Raw genomic sequence first — 16,810 nt, forward strand, 5'->3', positions numbered from 1 at the left:
AATAAGGATGTGAGGAAATCTGCTGCCTTGGACTGGTCACAGATTCACAGACTGTATTAACAGATAGGATTAGGGAATAAGAACAGGTCAGAAAGCTGCAAAGCTCTTGTCCCTTGAGATTTCCTTCCTTAGATTATCAGGCTCATTGAACAGCTTCCCAGAATATAGGGAGCAGAAATTGAAGGAAAGGCTGGAAACCATCTTACTTCACTGGGCACTTGAGGCATACCAGGGGAAAAGGGCAAGTGCTGGGTCATCAGCTTTGCTGAAAATGTCTCTCCAGTTTTCTCAGCAGGCACCGTGGAGGAACAACAACTTCAGTTCTCTGAACAAAGAGGCTCCTGTAACAGAACAGGGAGAGACTATTATAGGATTCTACCTACTGGCTCTAGGTATGTACCATATCTTTGCCTGGCTTGTGAAATGAAGCTCCTAGTAGAGTTTGGTATAAAGTTCAAAGTGATTCCTTTGTTTTTCATCCATAAACAAGATAAAATGCAGCCTTTTTCTTCAGCTATTACAGATCAAAGAGGTACAGCTTTCTTTTGTTAAAAAGATTAATAACCAATGCAAAAATATTGTGAAGAAGTGAGTAAGATAAGCCTGTAAACATTTAACTAATGTTCATAGAATTTAAAATGTGGAAAGAGAAAAAAAACTTATCAGAAATACATGATACTGCTGTGCCTTCTCCTTATGTCTCATTAGCACTGAATTAATGTTCTGTGATTTCCAGAATTTCGAAAGCTGCCAGTCAGCTGGCATCCTACATTTGTCTCCTGCAGAGACAAGAAATACCGTTTTGTAGTTTTTAAAATGCTGAAACTATTTGTACTGCTTTTGCTTTAAATATGTTCTGTGGACATAGAAAGAAAAGTTCTTCAAATAGATTCTATTAAAGATTGAAGGATTAGGATATCATCTCTTGTTAGTAGTCACAATATCCGGTGTTTATTTCAGTTCCATTGCAAGACAGCTGTTATACATAAAGTAATAAAAGCTTGGAAATGGAACTCGATGTGGATTCTGATCCTAGAATAATTTTGTTTTGCTTTTTTAAACATTATTTTCTTTAGAGCAGACTCATTCAAAGATGTAAGCAAACTGCATGAAATTTYAAAGAATGTTGATATACTCAATAATCAAAATTTCTAACCATACCGCCTCACAGGAAAGCAGTAGGAAAGATTACTTTTATTAAATCCGTTGTTCTAAACTATAAATATAAAAATCTTAATATATTTAAATGATTAAGCTAATCAGATTTTCTTTTCTAAGTATATCACATATTGCAAATAGCCTGCTAGCCCTCAGCTAGTGCTGGAGAAAGATCTGTGAAAGTTGCAATGTAAAATGTTAAGGATTTTCATATATTCCTACAAGACTTTCTTCTTTACTTGCAAGAACTAGKAAAAAAAGTGGTTGTGTTTGGAATAAAAAGTAGAAATTCTAATAGAAAAATGTATGCATCTATCTTAGGAAACTGAGTTAAGAGAGTATAAATAAGATAAAGCAGAGATGTTCTGATTTATCCCAGATCTGTTAATGTGTGTGCAACCCTTCATGAATGTCTGGGAATTGGCCATACTATCAGCTAATGGATTAATCATTTGCATTTAGAGCTAGAAAGAACCTCTTGGGTCCACAGGCCAGTCCCCTGCTGTAATGATACATAATCCTCTTCACAAAGCTATCGTGCTCCCCCTTGTAGCTACCTAGGGTGGTGGTTGCTGTTGTTGCCACACTTCCAGCAGACAGGCTGCTCTTAACTTCATTTCTTGGTGRTTTGAAGCCTTCTCCTACATTCTAAGCTGAAGTGGCACATGACCAGTTTATACCTTTTCTGTCACGCCTTTTATTTGAAACAATTTTGCTGCCTGCAATTAGCCTCCCACAGCCACCTTGTATTTGTGGAGGAGCAGTCATACCCCTTGGTCAACCTTTGCATTCCTCTATTGAGCAAACAAGCTTTGGGTGTTTTTTTTTTTCCAATCTTCTCTCATAACATTCTTTCCACTAACGTTCTAGACTATTATGGCAGCAGCCTTTTGCACTGTCTGTTCCAAAATAAATTCATTTTTTCTTGAACAAGTAACCAGAACTGCGTACAGCATCCAAGCAAGGTCTTGCCATTGGCATTACTGATAATATTAACACTTCTTTGCTCTCCTGAGCACTTTCTTTTGGTCTCCTGATACCTCCTAATATTGTCTTTGCACCGCACTGGTAGTCCATGCTTCTTCTTACAGAGCTGACAGAGGTGTTATCCTCTGCTTCCAAATGGTGACCCTACCTACCTCTTTGTAGCAAATATTTTAGTACATACGTGCTTGAGCTTTCATACTGTTCTATTAAATTTAATTAATTCCTTATTACTCCTCTCTTCAAATAACCTAATTATTTTCATGTGCCATTTAATAATTCTATATTTTGTTGGTTCTTGTCAGGTTTTACCAGGAATTTCACCCTCRCTATGGCTCCTTCTGTTTATGCCAAACGTGTCATGAATATAATCTCAGTTTTAAGGGTGACATGGAGACAATTCATTTGTAATCTGCCTGACATATATTGTCCTGCTTCAGTTCTACACCCATTTTGCATTTTTTTTGTTCCTTATCTATCCAAAAAAAAAAAAGGTGGTTTATGATTTTTTTTAAGAAAAACAGCTTTAAAATTCTACATCAATTTCTTTGAAAAATGATAGTATGACATGAACTACTTTTTGGAAGCCCTTATTACCTTATATCCTATTTTCCATTTTATAGYCAAATCTTTATCTTTCCTTGAAAATTTGGCAAAAGGACCTGCAGCCACAACGTTGAACCGTTAGGTAACTGAAAGTACCTCTAAGAAGGGTCTCAAAGAAGTGAGAAAAATTGTATTGATGGCAATATTTCAGATCCAAAAKTCACTTGCAAAGACTGTAGGAAAGGTATGCAGGGAGTGTTCCTGCTGACTACTATATCAGGGTAGTTTTTGTTAAGCAGTAGGTATTGCAGAAAGAAGAAAAATAAAAGCATGTTTTTTTTTTCCTTTGCTTTTGTAAATGCCACTCCCCTTCCCACAAATGTCTCTCTCTACTTGAAGCTTATTGATTCAACCTGTCCATCTTATAATGTCATTGATTCCAGGGTTTTGTACCTGGAGACAATAGAAGTATCTCAATGTCCTCTTCAGAAGCAGTGTGTTTTAATTCATATGTTGTCACAGGAAAAGCTTAAAACTTCCCAGTTGGATTAATTTCTATTATAAGCTGCCATATCTTTCAAGTGAATATTTAGTATTGCTGTTGGGAGRTTGTGAAAATAATCAATAGCAGATACATTTTAAGGGAGGAAAATTTCCCTCATACCTTAATAAAAGAATGATTTTCAGAGGTTGTCAGTTGAAACACATATGACAAGAAAATAACAAGTTTTGGCAGAAATGTTTCGATTTTTTCCCATTTATTCCAGCTTAAGGCGTTTGAATTCAGCATTCTAATTCTCCCAAGCATCCCTCAAGAAATAATCAGATTTTCTATTTTTATGGAAATAGAAAACATAATTCTACTGCTCATACCCACTATACAAAAAAAAGAATATTTTTACACTTTATTGTTTTTTATGCTTTATTTATGCTTTATATATAAAAGGACTTTTGTTAGCAGTCTGACCTCCACCTGAGTTTACTTTTTGAAGCCTGAGTTTGCCTGTTACCAGGTTGTTCCGCCATTCTGCAGTTTTGCTATGATAACTTAATACAGCCACTATGTGGCTGTATGTGGTTAATACAACCACTTAATACAACCACTTAGTACTTAATACAGCCACTATGTTGTAGGCTTGTTGCTTCTTGATTGCTCTAGATCCTTTTGTAAGGCTTATAAATGAACTTTTCATAACTGCTAGTCTTGAAAATTAACTCCAGGTTTAAAACTCAGGTTGCATTCCTTGCAGATTATATATAACCRGAAGAAACACTACTTCAGCTGAAATGTAGTACAGTCCTGGCTAAAAGATAATGGAAGTAGGTATACCTTTTTTCAATGGGAACGTTAAGAAGAAATTCTGCTAATAATGTATATATTCAAAGAGATTCTATATCTTTTTTTTTCGTAAACATTTGCTGCCTCACTTCTGCAAACACTAACAATAAAAATTTATGGATATTCATTTTATGCACACCAATAACTGAGTCTGTCTGGGAAGCAATGATGTGGCAGAGCAATGTACTCCGTTACACAGAGAGAGTCTTGCTCTTCAAGAAGCAGAGAATGAAGGTCAGTCAGTATGTTACCTTCTGATGTCTGCATTTCTCTAAGGAGTCTGGAAAGACAGTACATTAGCAGGAGTCTAGGGACATTTGCTTAAGCACAGTCTCAAAGATGTTCACATTTGATACTTCTGTTGTTTTGATGCCTGTGGAAAACAGCTTCAGTGCTTCAGCTACTACAATTCAGTAACTGCTGAAAGTCCTCTTCTCTTTTGAATCTAAACACGTCAGTACAGCTTCTTGCAAATTCTGATATACATTTTATACACCAAAGGGATGTGTATGAGGGATGTTAGCATTACCTAGAAGATGAGACTCCTCTGAATCTCTTCACCTCCACAAGACGAAGTCCAAAAAAACTAAGTTTCTTTGGCCAGGTCTTCTTGCAGTCACACATCTCAGCCGAGGATGTGGATATTCAAGAACATTTTGCTGAGTTGGGATACCTTTATGCGTTCTCTTCTGGAGGTTCTCATGTCACAGATACCATGGATGCTATAACTGCAAGCACATTGATGGACACCCACATTAGCCAAGCTGTATCAGATCCAGACAGAGGGCATACCAGCATACCTTACGGAAATCTGAGTTCACAGCCCACACTGGAATAGATATCACACACTAACATTGCAAGTAAACCAGCATCAAAGTGCAAGAGTCATTCTGCTAATGAAAATGACTTTTGCAATCCCTCTACTGCTTGGAGATTGACACCCAGGTCACAGTACCACCGTTCTCCTCACTAACGCTTTAGCTAGTGAACCAACAGAGCGGGGGAAACTGCRATGGCTATGGTGTCGCAGAGAGCCCTCGCAGTGCAGCCACAGAGACTAGCTGAAGGCAATCRCCACAAACGCATTTCCTTTCTTCGGGTCAACTGCGTCACCATCCCGCTTTGGAGCAATCTGTTTTCCTGCTCTCTCAGGTGGGCTCAGAACTGTCTTTGGCAGACAGATGGGAACTAGTCCTGCCGCTAGCGTTACATCTGACCCCTTTTGTCCTTTGCCCTAAGTGGCATAATTTACAGAAAAAAAAAGGAGTCTGCATTTATGTCCTTCAGAGGAAAAAAAATTTAAACAATATTGTGAAAATTTCTTGTATAGATTAAATCACCAGGTACAATTTAAAAGCGATGTCCACAGATACTAGCTAAGTCAAACCTAGACATGGGAAAATACCAAAATGTGTTCTCTGTAATTTAATCAGTTTGTTCTCTCTGCAAATATTCTCTTATATTCATTTGATTATGAGTTAAATCATTCAATATTTTTATATATATTTAAATGAATATGAGAGAATATTTGTTAGAGAACAAAGTCTGAATTCTCATGAGTGTTTATATCCAAAAGACATGTTGAAAGCATTGCCCATCCAGTCAGAAAATTGGAACAGACCACGTGAACCACACACGCCTTTAAATGGCACGCGTTTCAGAATGGTGACAGTAAACTGTTATTTGACAAATTACAAAAAAAAAGTGTTACTTTTGGACCTTACTTGACAGATAAATCTGGGAAGGTGGGAAAGGAAATAAGCTATTCATAGAACATTYATCCCCAAAATAATCACATTTATTGAACAAATAATCTCTTCAGGCTTTGTCAAGTCTAAAGCATGATGACGCTTCTTCCTGCCAAAGCTGGCAAGATGCCCCGGATAGGATATTGTGTACGTATAATTAGCAGTGAGGATTAAAAACAAGGCAGGGTCACTTCACAGTTGGAATAGTTAATGACAGCTTTGCAAGTTCTCTAGATTTTCTCACTATTCTAGATGAAGTTTTCTAATCTGAAAATCTCTTTCAGCAAACCTCTTCAGATAGACATTTATACCTGTAAATAGGTAACTGAATCAGTCGTTGACTTCATTCATGACTGCTGTACATCTAGATATTCAACCCAATTTCTGTCCTAGAAATTAGGTTATTTGCCACTTGAAAAGTTACTGTCATCTTTGTCATGTGACATTGAGCCTTCACCTTGTGTTGTCATTTCTTTCATTCTTCCATTTACAGCTCTCTACATATTTTAAGCTGCAAATTGATGAGTTGTAACTTCCATTTTTTAAATTCATTCTTATAAGATTTTACAAGTTTGGGCCCTGCAACAATCTCTGTCTAGTAAGGACAAGCCTAAGTACAAAGCATAATAAACTGGCTTATTTGGGCTTGAATACTGTCATCTATTAAAAATGTGGTTTATTATCTCAGAGCCATTGGTTCCCTTATACCAAACTTAACTCTGCAAAATCAGATCAAACACAGAGAAACTGCACAGTCTCTCAGGTACATGAAAGAAAAAGAGTATTTCTGCATGCTCAGGCTTGAGCAATTTGGGAGAAACGTTTGTGACCTTGTCAAATTCCCTCTTAGCTCTTCTCTGAGCTAAACAGCCTCACTGTTTTCAGTCTCTTTCAGCAGAGAGATTTTCAATGTTCTCTATCATTCTTGCTGTCTACTTTTTGGATGCTTTCTTTGCATGGACTGACCAACAGTATGCTGATGTAGGGCTTGGCTGATAGGGTTTCAGTTCCTGAGTACCACCAGCTTGCTTGACAACTTTCCTCTTCCTCCCCTGCAAATCATGGACAATAACACCTAGCTCCTTTGCGGATTGTTTTTGATGTCTATGAATTCAAAAGCTCCATTAGGAGCTATTATTCCAGGAGAAGGATTATTGCTCAATTATATAAGGGCAATACACCTTTTTTYCCCCTCCTATTCCTCTTACCTCCCAGTGCTCGCAAATGTGGTACCAAGTATTTTTCTCTGGATTGAGAACAGGTCTTCACAGAACTGTCCACAGATTTAAGCAGGTTCCTGAGGAGKGAAGCTGACTCCTTAGTTGTTCCATATTTAATAACAAAATAATACTAAATAAATACTATTTATCAATGCTCATTTACCCTAGTCTACTACGATCCTACAAGTCTTACAGCAATCGCTGTCAGTCCTGCCCTGTGTTAACAAACTTCAGTAATTAGGTTCTCTGCAGATTTTGCTGTTTCAGAAACACCTGTAATTTCTCATTGATGAGCAGCCCATATTGGACAGCATTACACTTCGTGGGGGAACCGTGGCAGCTCCTCTCCAAACCTTATGTTGTGTTGGATGTTCAATTTCATCCTATCCATTATTTTTTCTCTTTCTTGGGCACTTTCTGATCTCAGTTGCAATCTGTTCTTTCTGTCCAGGATTACCTTAAGATTTGGAGGGGTCTTTTTTTTTTTTTTTTTTTTTTTTGCCTAGATCCTCTTTGGAGGGATTATAGCTGGCAGCTTGCAAAAAGCAAATCTAGTTCCTTCAACTAGTTCTTTTCTATCCTCTGTTTTATTGAGGTGCCACCTGGTGCCACAAATGCCTTAGGCACTTCCAGGCTTAGAGGTTTCTTTCCAGGGTCTTTATTTGTTTGTGATCTACCCAGATGTATATACTGCCTGCAGAGCAGTTGAGAAGTTCCTGCCCCCACTGAGAGTGTCAGAGCTATTGCTCTATTCGCTCTGCCTTTTTTAAGGTATATTTTAAACCTTTTATTCTTCTGCTCTCAGAGGGGTTTTGTTCTGTCTTGGTTAATGAAATAAGTCAGTRTAGTTACTCCTCTGGCTGGTAGTACTTTTGTGTGGTCACTCTCTAGTTACTCTATGGTTTACTGARAAATGAGTTTCTCCATTTTTTTTGATCAGAATATTAAACTGGCCTACTTCCAAGACACATTATGCATTTGAAGGTCTAGAAATGGCAGTGCAGACTACCAGCCCGCTCCTGTTAAAAGGAGTTGTTCCTGCCCTCGGAAGTGCTGTGCACACAAGCRCTCTGCAGTTTTATCTCCTTCAGCAGGAGCTACCTTAGCCCCAGCCTCACGGTCTGAGCGTACTCTGAAGTGATCACAAGTACTCTGTGTCTCTGTCATCTAGAATATCCGTATTGTTCTTTTACATGACTTTTTGCTCAGTTTCTTCCACTCTTGTTTTCCTTATGATACACTAGCTGAAAACTTCCCAAACTCTCCAGACTAGGGAGCATTTGCTCTGTATATTCCCAGGAAGTGCAGTGCAGGTGTATGAARTGCAGATATTTTAAGGCTAGCCCTCCTAGCCATTACTCTGCTTTGACAAATTTTTAATGTTTGCAAAAGAAATTCTGTTTTATTTTCTATCTGCCATTTAGCAGACAATTTTATCTTAATGTTGACAGGGAAAACATTCTCCTAGCTACTGCCTTGAAACTACCATATATTTTAGGAGGTAGAGTTAACATACACAAACAACTATCATGTTTGAATTGCAAACTATCCAAATATATTTCCAAAGTAACGAGTCATCTAGTCCCCTGCTGTGGCTATTTATATCAGATTCAGAGAAGTGACAGAAACAATTCCTGGCTTAAAAGTGCATGAAGCCACTGGAAATGAGACTCCTTTAAGAAACATTGTCACCTAGTGGCCAAACTAAAGATGTATTTATTATTATCACTATCATTATCCTTATAATAATAATATATGTACATATACATACATGTGTGTATATATATATGAATTAGTGTATCAGTGTGTATATACACACACATACATATATAAGTATCTAGGTACCATTTCACCAGTGACAACCTCTGGTTAACACCGTACTTCAGCCCCTCTGTGTGCTAAAGGTCTGTAGCAAACCATCAGCATTTGCTAAGCAAGCATCAGCTTCACGGCAGTTTCCGCTGGARTGGAAACTGTTTGTAGAAGAGTCCATACTGCAGTACAGAGATTGATCAACCACCTCTCCTCCACTGCAGGGTGCAAAGAGCTCTGTTTAGGGGACCAGGGCTTTGGTCTTTGCCATTTCAGCTAGTAATATTCCCAGATGATCTGGAAATACAGAGACAATTCCCCCCCCCAGGTCTTTGCTTTTGAGCTATAGCCTTCCTAGCCAAGGCAGCCCAGCCGTGAAGCACTAGGTTCCCGTGCTGCAGAGATTAATAACTGTCCCTCAGGGAAGGCAGCTGCCCTCTTCCTCAGACACTAAACCTATCAGCAGTCTTTCATTTTGTGAACTCCTCTGAATATTCAGAGGTGCTGTGAAATGCCGTWATGTTACCTTCCCTTTTCAGTGCATATATTCACCTCTTACTATTTCAATATAAGGCATCCCCACACTGAGTTTTCTCCTGCTTGTCCCTGGATAGAGCGTTACTGAGTAATGCTCTTCTCGCTGACTTGGTGTGTAATGTATCTGGGCACGAACTATGGGGAGAAAAACAGCAGCTCATGGGTTCCTAGGCTGTGCACGCCCAAAAGAGGTGGTGTTTTGCTCCACATATTACAAAGGTGAAGTGACCTCAAGACCATCTGTGCTGCAGGCACAGAGCTGATTCGGGAGGTTGGATGTGTGAGTGGATGGCCTGGTGCTGCCGTGCTCAGCCCTCTCCGATAGCCCTGGAGCTCACAAGCAGCTAAGCCCCACTTGCTACAGTGAGTTAGATGCTTATGAGAACATATTTTATTGAAGTCAGTAGTTTTCACATGTCTACATCATTTCAGAAAGTGAGATGCAAGCCATCCAGGTCTTAAACTGATGGCCAAATGTATTTTGAAAAACTAGCCTCTCCAGCTGAGCAGGYGACCGATTTGCACCAGATCCAGAGTCATCTCCCTTCCCTGTGTTTTCCTCTTGGAACTAGACAAGCACAAATTAGACATCTCTTTGTACCTGAGCTGTCAGAGAGGACACAACATTACTAAAGAATTGAAAGAAAAGAAAAAAGGCTTCAAAGTTTCCAAAAGATCTGCTCTAAATGTTCTTTTCTTACAGACTAGCATGTGCGTTACTGCACAAAATACTCCCTGAACAGACAATACATGCCACAAGGAGATCCTAGACTTTTGAAAGAAGCAACTTAATCTTATTAGCTGAAAAGGGCAGTACTTCTCTAGAGAAGACTAGTAAAGCTACTTTCTGGCTATGTTCATGMACTTTTAATATCCATTTTTGTATATAGTCTACCTAAGCACTTGCAGCTTTGGCAGATTTTTTGTAGTCTCTGCTCCACTCTACCAATATTTCCTCCTTCCTTTTTCAGCTAGAGAAACGTTTCATGGCTCTTATCTGGCTGCTCAGTGGAAAACAAACAAGCAAGCAAGCAAGCAAACTCCCTTTTCCAGGTCTTCAAAAGGTGGTTCTTCAACAGGCAAATGCATCATGCCACACCAGCAATTTGTGGTTATTCACTTTTATTGCCAGTTATTCACTTGTTCCTGCTTCTGAAATGTACCTGGCTCATTCAAAAGGTTTCACTCATAAGTTTTACAGTGGATTAGATAAGCCACTGTTGTTTAATTTGTTTCTAATGGAGTACAGGGGTAAATTTAGAAGAGATATCACACACTGAATTGCTTCTTGCTTTATTTTCTTTTTGATTTCATGGATTTTATTTTTTTTTCCAGGTTGGCTGTCTTGGTTTGGAAACAGCATTGTGATTTTTGTCCTGTATAAACAAAGAGCTCTTCTGCAACCCACAGATTACCTCACATTTAATTTGGCGATATCAGATGCTAGTATCTCYGTGTTTGGTTATTCACGAGGGATCATTGAAATCTTCAACATCTTTAGAGATGATGGATTCATTATCACGTCAATATGGACTTGCCAGGTAAGACCGGATTACATGTAGGAACACTTAATTAGACAAAATAAGTACATCTATTTCTGTATATGTACTGTATATAAATAACCAGACAGGACTAAAAGAGTGAAGATGAATACAGAGTAACCTTCCAAAGAACAGTGTTGAGTTCTTTACATCTATAAATCCGTGTRTATGATGTGTTTTCGACCAATTTTCAGTGATTTTTGCTACCATAAAATTCCYCCCTCCCAACACACTGGATATACTATTAAATGTTGCTCTGCTCCTTAAAAGGGATTCTATAAATCAGTGATTCATTATTTGTTTTTTAGGAGAAGGTCTATAAACATACGAGAAGGTTTGTCTAACGCATATTTCACAACTGTTGAACAAAATATGTCCTTCCCTATAGCATGGTTACAATTTGACTCTTGTCTTCTTTGYGTTCTCRCGGTTGCTCAAGAATATCAACACTRATCAGTTCAATCYATTAATATTGTAAGAAAGGATTTATTAGTAAGGCAACCTAAAATTCACTTTCTAGAGAGATTTAATCTTGGTTTTATACTTCAACAGTAATACTTCTTCTCTTACTTAAACTTGTTTTCTTTTCCATTGGAAATTATATCGTTTTTTTTCTTATCTTACTTGGATCAAAAATGCATTTGCAGAGCATTTGTTATTTCACTTGAACTTGTTATGTTTTGCAAGGTATTTTAGATATTTAAACTAAAAGGGAAAAAAAAGATGGTGAGTTAGCTGGAATTTGTGTTTCTGGAGGGACTTGAACATTCCTTCTTTCTTCCTTGCTTTTCTTGGCAGGTATTCACAGACAGTATTCTGTTTCCTGCAGTTAACAAGTCTTTCTTTTTCTCCACGTGAATGATAAGAGATTCTAACTTCATCTGCTCACAACAGTTGTTTCTTTATTTGACTTCACTTCATTGCTACCAGTCATACTGGAAGCAAAGGCACAGGCTCTACTTTTCCTCAGCCCCTTGCAACCCAGCCTGACTGTTGGCGCTTTAATACTTGACTCAAGGCAGTGTAAGCTCCCACTCGATAAAGCACTCTATACAGCAAAGCCTTCTTGTTTTGTGTGATCGCTTTATTATTGGTCAGTCTCATCAAACACAGCGCCTGGCTATGCCGGTATATTTTAGCACACAGCTACTTGAGTCTGTGGTAACTGTTCGTATGGTTGATCTGATGCTTAAAGTCTTTGTCGGTTCAGGGCCTAAGGTAGGATGAGTGACTTCCTTTCTTTAGCATAGAGTTATCCCTGAACTTGGAGGCATCTTTTTGCTGRAGAAATTGGAAAACGTTACTATTGCTAATTCTGAAAAATGCACACCTGCATAGGGGGAATATAAGGATGAATCTTGGCTCAATGGCTCTTCCAGCAACACCTGCGGGAGAGGTTATACGCAGTGTGAGTGTCTGTCTCATGAGGCAATCAGAAACCTGCAAATGACAGGAGAGCCTATGGCAAGGTTCAAACAAGATCATGATGAAGGAAAAGACAGGGAGGAATAATCCTCTTGTATTTCTTATTTATTTTTACTTAGAGAGGAGATTGAACTATTGTGTAGCATGATTGAGAGAATTTTACAGCTTGCGTCTCCTTCCCTTCAATGCAAAGGCTTACTTTGCTCAGAGAGGCACATTTCCCACAGAAGACTGATTAACCTAAAAGCTGTATCTTGAACTGACAATATGTTTACTTTCTTTCTCAAAATATACATGCCTATGCCCATTTGGCAGAAAAGGATTTATCAAAAGGAAGGTAATTATTTCCTCAGCAAAATGCTATCRTTTCTCTAATGAAGACATCTACAATTGCATTTTAAGGTCAACTGAGGAGAAACTTCAGGATACCTCTTTAATTTTCTTTATTAATGTAAGCCTTTGAAATCATCAGGAAAACAGATATCTGCAAACAGTAAAATTCACACACAACCTCAGAATTAAACAAATTCCTATTTTGCCTTGTGTTTCAAGGAAGAATGGTCCTGTGATTAAGAAATGAAAAGTGAAGTCTAGATCTCTGGGTTCAGTCCCAGCTTTGCCACAGAYTTCCTGTSAGAGATGGGATAAGTCACTTCAGATGAAATCCTGAACTCAGGTTAAGGGCATAATATAAAATTTGCAGCTCAGCTGAAGGGAAGAGGTAATTTTAAATGACCATTCAGTTTTCCCAATCAAAGCTCTTCCAGAGGCTGAGAAGCCCCTGACATTTTTTATATGGTTTGTAGTCTTACCTGTGTTATGGCTGTTTTTCGGGGGGCTGCTGTATAAAATGYAGCACACGCAAGAATCAACGCTTCATGGCCCACTGGGTTGGTACTTCTTCATTTGCAAGGGAGTTCTCTGACAGCAGCCTTATGGCTTTATCCCAGGCTATATCTGTGCCTGGGAGTTCTTCTTTGGCTGACTAGGGCTATTTAGAGTCTCTTTAGGGAGCTCAAACATTTTTTCTAGTTGTAAAAACACTAGGATGGAAGTGAGAATCACACCCTTAATCTTGCTGTGCTTGAACTGCCTTTAAAAAAAGRGAAGAGGTCCTTAATATTTTGGGGGTACCCACATAATCTGTTGATCAGGGTTTGTTAAGTAATTTTAGTTGAATCTCCTGGTTTTAAACAGCATCCATTTGCAAAATCTAGACATCAATAAAAGTTGAAGCTATTGAGATCATTGAGATCCAAAGATTTAGTTCAGGACATTAATGACACCTGGCTTTTCTAAAGAAACACCCCGATTTGTAAAATATTGAAGTTATTTCTTTGGTAATCCTCAATAGGCTSTAAAGATTAAAATTCATCATTTCAAATAGGAACTGATAGTGCATTCATGCTAACTAAAAATTAATGACATCTTTGTTTTTCCATATATTAACAATCCTATGCAGAGATAGGCAAAAACTGCTGATTTCAATTACAAGGGGTTAAGAAAAGAAAAATAGCAACAGGATTTGCTATTTCGTAGGAGTAAATGAAGGCATAACCAATCTCATGATAACTAAAACTGTTCTTAATGACTAGAAATTCCATCATCTTTGCATTTGTAGAAATCAACATTTCTACTTCTGCAGAGGTACTCTAGGCCTACCTGTGCAAAGAAGTCCACTGCATGTTCTGTTGCAAGTATTGTAACTATCTTAGACAAAAAAGTTTTTTTAAAAAAAAGTTTAAATAGAAAAAGTGGAGGAGTTAAAAAAAATTGTTTCTACCTACCTAGTGCATTTTAGAATCATAGAATCATAGAATCAGTAAGGTTGGAAGGGACATCTGGAGATCATCTAGTCCAACCTGCTCACTCAGCAGCGTCACCTAGACCATGTTAGACAGGGTTGCATCCAGGTGGGCCTTGAACATCTCCACARAAGGAGACCCCACAACCTCTCTGGGCAAACTGTTCCAGTGCTCCATCACTCTCACAGTGAAGAAATTCCCCCTCACGTTCAGGCAGAACTTCCTRTGCTTCAACTTCTGCCCATTGCCTCTTGTCCTGTCACATGGGACAACTGAAAAGAGTTTGTCCCCATCCCCTTGACAACTTCCCTTCAGGTACTTATACACATTGATAAGATCCCCCCTCAGTCTTCTCTTCCATTTTAGGCTGTGTTAATTTGAAAATGATATTATATATGCATAATATACCACATATATGTATGTAATTAATTTTTTTAATGACTTAAACATCTGAGTAGAATTTAAGTGGTAAAATACATCCAAAGCATCATTTCTAATTCTCTCTTGCAAAACAAGACTTCCAATACAAGAGCAATTCAGCTTATAGTTCACGTAAGGAGGAGGAGATTTACAGCTATTCAATCAGATTCTGATTTCTGTCATACAGATGTAAATCCAAGCAATTTGATTTCCTGCTGTGGACCTGCATCCATTTACCAGCATCSAACAAGACCAGAAAATAGCCCATTTTCCTGGCAGAATGAGTAAACAAATGGCTCAGAGTCAAAGTTTTAAACAAGCATGCACTGGGTGAGAGATCAGTCAAAAAATTCTTTAGAATTATTACATGTAGTACCTGTGCTAAGCAGACTGCATCATGTAAGAAGTTCTTTTTTCTTACTTATTGAACAACTCCACTAACTTATAAGTTAAAAAGGGAAAAGCTAAGAGAAATCTGGAAAAGTCAATTTTCAGTGTGAATGAATACTGTGAGCTGGCTGTGAATTACTGAGTGAAAAGTAGGATATATCCAATAACAGGCAGCATCCCTGTTCTTATCGAGATTTTGTTCTGTGTTGGGAGTCTCAAAAATAAGTGTAAACTCTGGCACYCCTCTTCCTTATTATTAAGTTTGTCAAAACAGAAGGTAATGATGAAAGGTAAAGTTTGTCAAGATATTTCATAATTTATGGGAGTAATATGGTTATTTTTAGGTTTCTGGGAGGAATACTGTAAAGAAATAGTGGAAATCTGAGCATAAAAAAAGCATGTGTATGCTTGGTACAGTAAGTGCATGTTATTGAGTTATACTTCAGCTCTAAGACACTGAAGCTAAGGTCCAATGGAAATATATATATATATATATATATATATATACACACACACACACATACATATATATATATATACACATACATATATATATATATGTATATATATGTATGTATTTGTCTTTGGTGCTGCCCCACAGAGCTAGCAGGTTTGTCTCACCCTGGCCAGGCCAGATGCCAGGAAGCTAAAGGCCAGGCTCCTGTGACAGCTTTCCTAAGGCAACATCTGTCTGGCCTCCTAACTTCTCCTGAATTCCTCTAAAAGTGAGCGGGTTCACCCTCCAGGCTGTCACGCACACAAATACCGCCCTTTCCTCAGCACGGCCAGGGTGTTTTCCCCAGCTCGGTTCGTTCTGCCGAGCCCTGAGCTCTGCCCGTTTCATGGAGCATTTGCCCCTACGTGACTAGGCAGCTCCTGCTGTCAGGCATGCTTAGGGGAACTGTTTTTCCAAGCTAGCTTGTCATTTCTCTTTACTTCAGGAGTTCACCTAACTTAATCCACCCATTTTCCTTTCCTCTCTCTTGGGTCTTCCTCTCTGCCTTCAGGTAATATATTTTTTTGAATGTAAGGTTTACCATATCTGGTTTGTCCCAATTAGAGGGAGCAGGGATAAGAACTACAGATACTTCTCCTCATTCTGAAACTGTCTAGTCTGCGAAAACTCTCTATTAAAAAAAAAGGAATGAAAAGTATCTCCAGAAAAAAGGACCATCTCGCTGCATACCCGCTGAGTGGGAAGCATATGTGCCTGTTTTCTCTTCCTCTGTGCAGAAGAAGAACTTATGTTCTTCTCTATCATCTCAAACATTTTTTTCTTTTTGGAGCTTCAAAGKAGCTCTGTTGCAGAATGGAGGTTGCATGGTTGGTCTGTATCCACCTACTGTCCTCACTGACTGCTCTGTACGGRTGCAGTTTTCCAGCAGTGGCTTTCTGGCTTTCTCATATTTTTCACTTCTTGTTTATCCCTTCCCTGCTCTACCAATGTGTGTTGGTCCTGATCCGGAGAGAGGGAGGCCAGCCAGTCCTTAGCACATCCACCTTTTTTTGCCTCTAGTAAGATTATCAGTAAGTCAACCAATTTATGTAGTGAAGTTCAGGTCAGTGAACATAAGCCAGTGACCCAGAGCCATCTATCACCTGCCGACCATGTTTCTGGTTAATAGCTACCTCACCTCAGCATGTTCCAGAAGCTTTTCATTCATAYTCTGTTGAATTAGAAGTTGCAATGAAATCTGCAAATAATGTTGCAAGCACAGGTGCGTCCTGACTGTTAGCAGGGACCCAACCCACCTTTATATATACATATATATGTATACAGATGTGTGTATATATATTTAAATACATATACACACGTCTGTAAATATATGAAAGATGTATGCCAAGTGTGAGTGAAGGGTTACATGGTAAATATCTYCAGGTCACT

At 38.5% G+C, this 16,810-nt stretch overlaps 1 protein-coding gene across 1 annotated transcript in view; it reads left to right on the top strand.

The window, feature by feature from the left end:
- The first annotated feature begins 271 nt into the window (after window positions 1-271).
- LOC146597971 (visual pigment-like receptor peropsin) overlaps window positions 272-16,810 on the top strand; it is a 35,155-nt gene continuing 18,616 nt past the window's right edge. The window contains exons 1-2 of the mRNA XM_085301146.1: window positions 272-392; window positions 10,680-10,885. Coding sequence (XP_085157272.1) covers window positions 272-392; window positions 10,680-10,885 — 327 coding nt within the window. The remainder of the gene's footprint in view (window positions 393-10,679; window positions 10,886-16,810) is intronic.

Source organism: Rhea americana, unplaced genomic scaffold (assembly GCF_003343005.1).
Source record: "Rhea americana isolate MKP2758 unplaced genomic scaffold, rheAme1 scaffold_173, whole genome shotgun sequence".
Taxonomy (NCBI): domain Eukaryota; kingdom Metazoa; phylum Chordata; class Aves; order Rheiformes; family Rheidae; genus Rhea; species Rhea americana.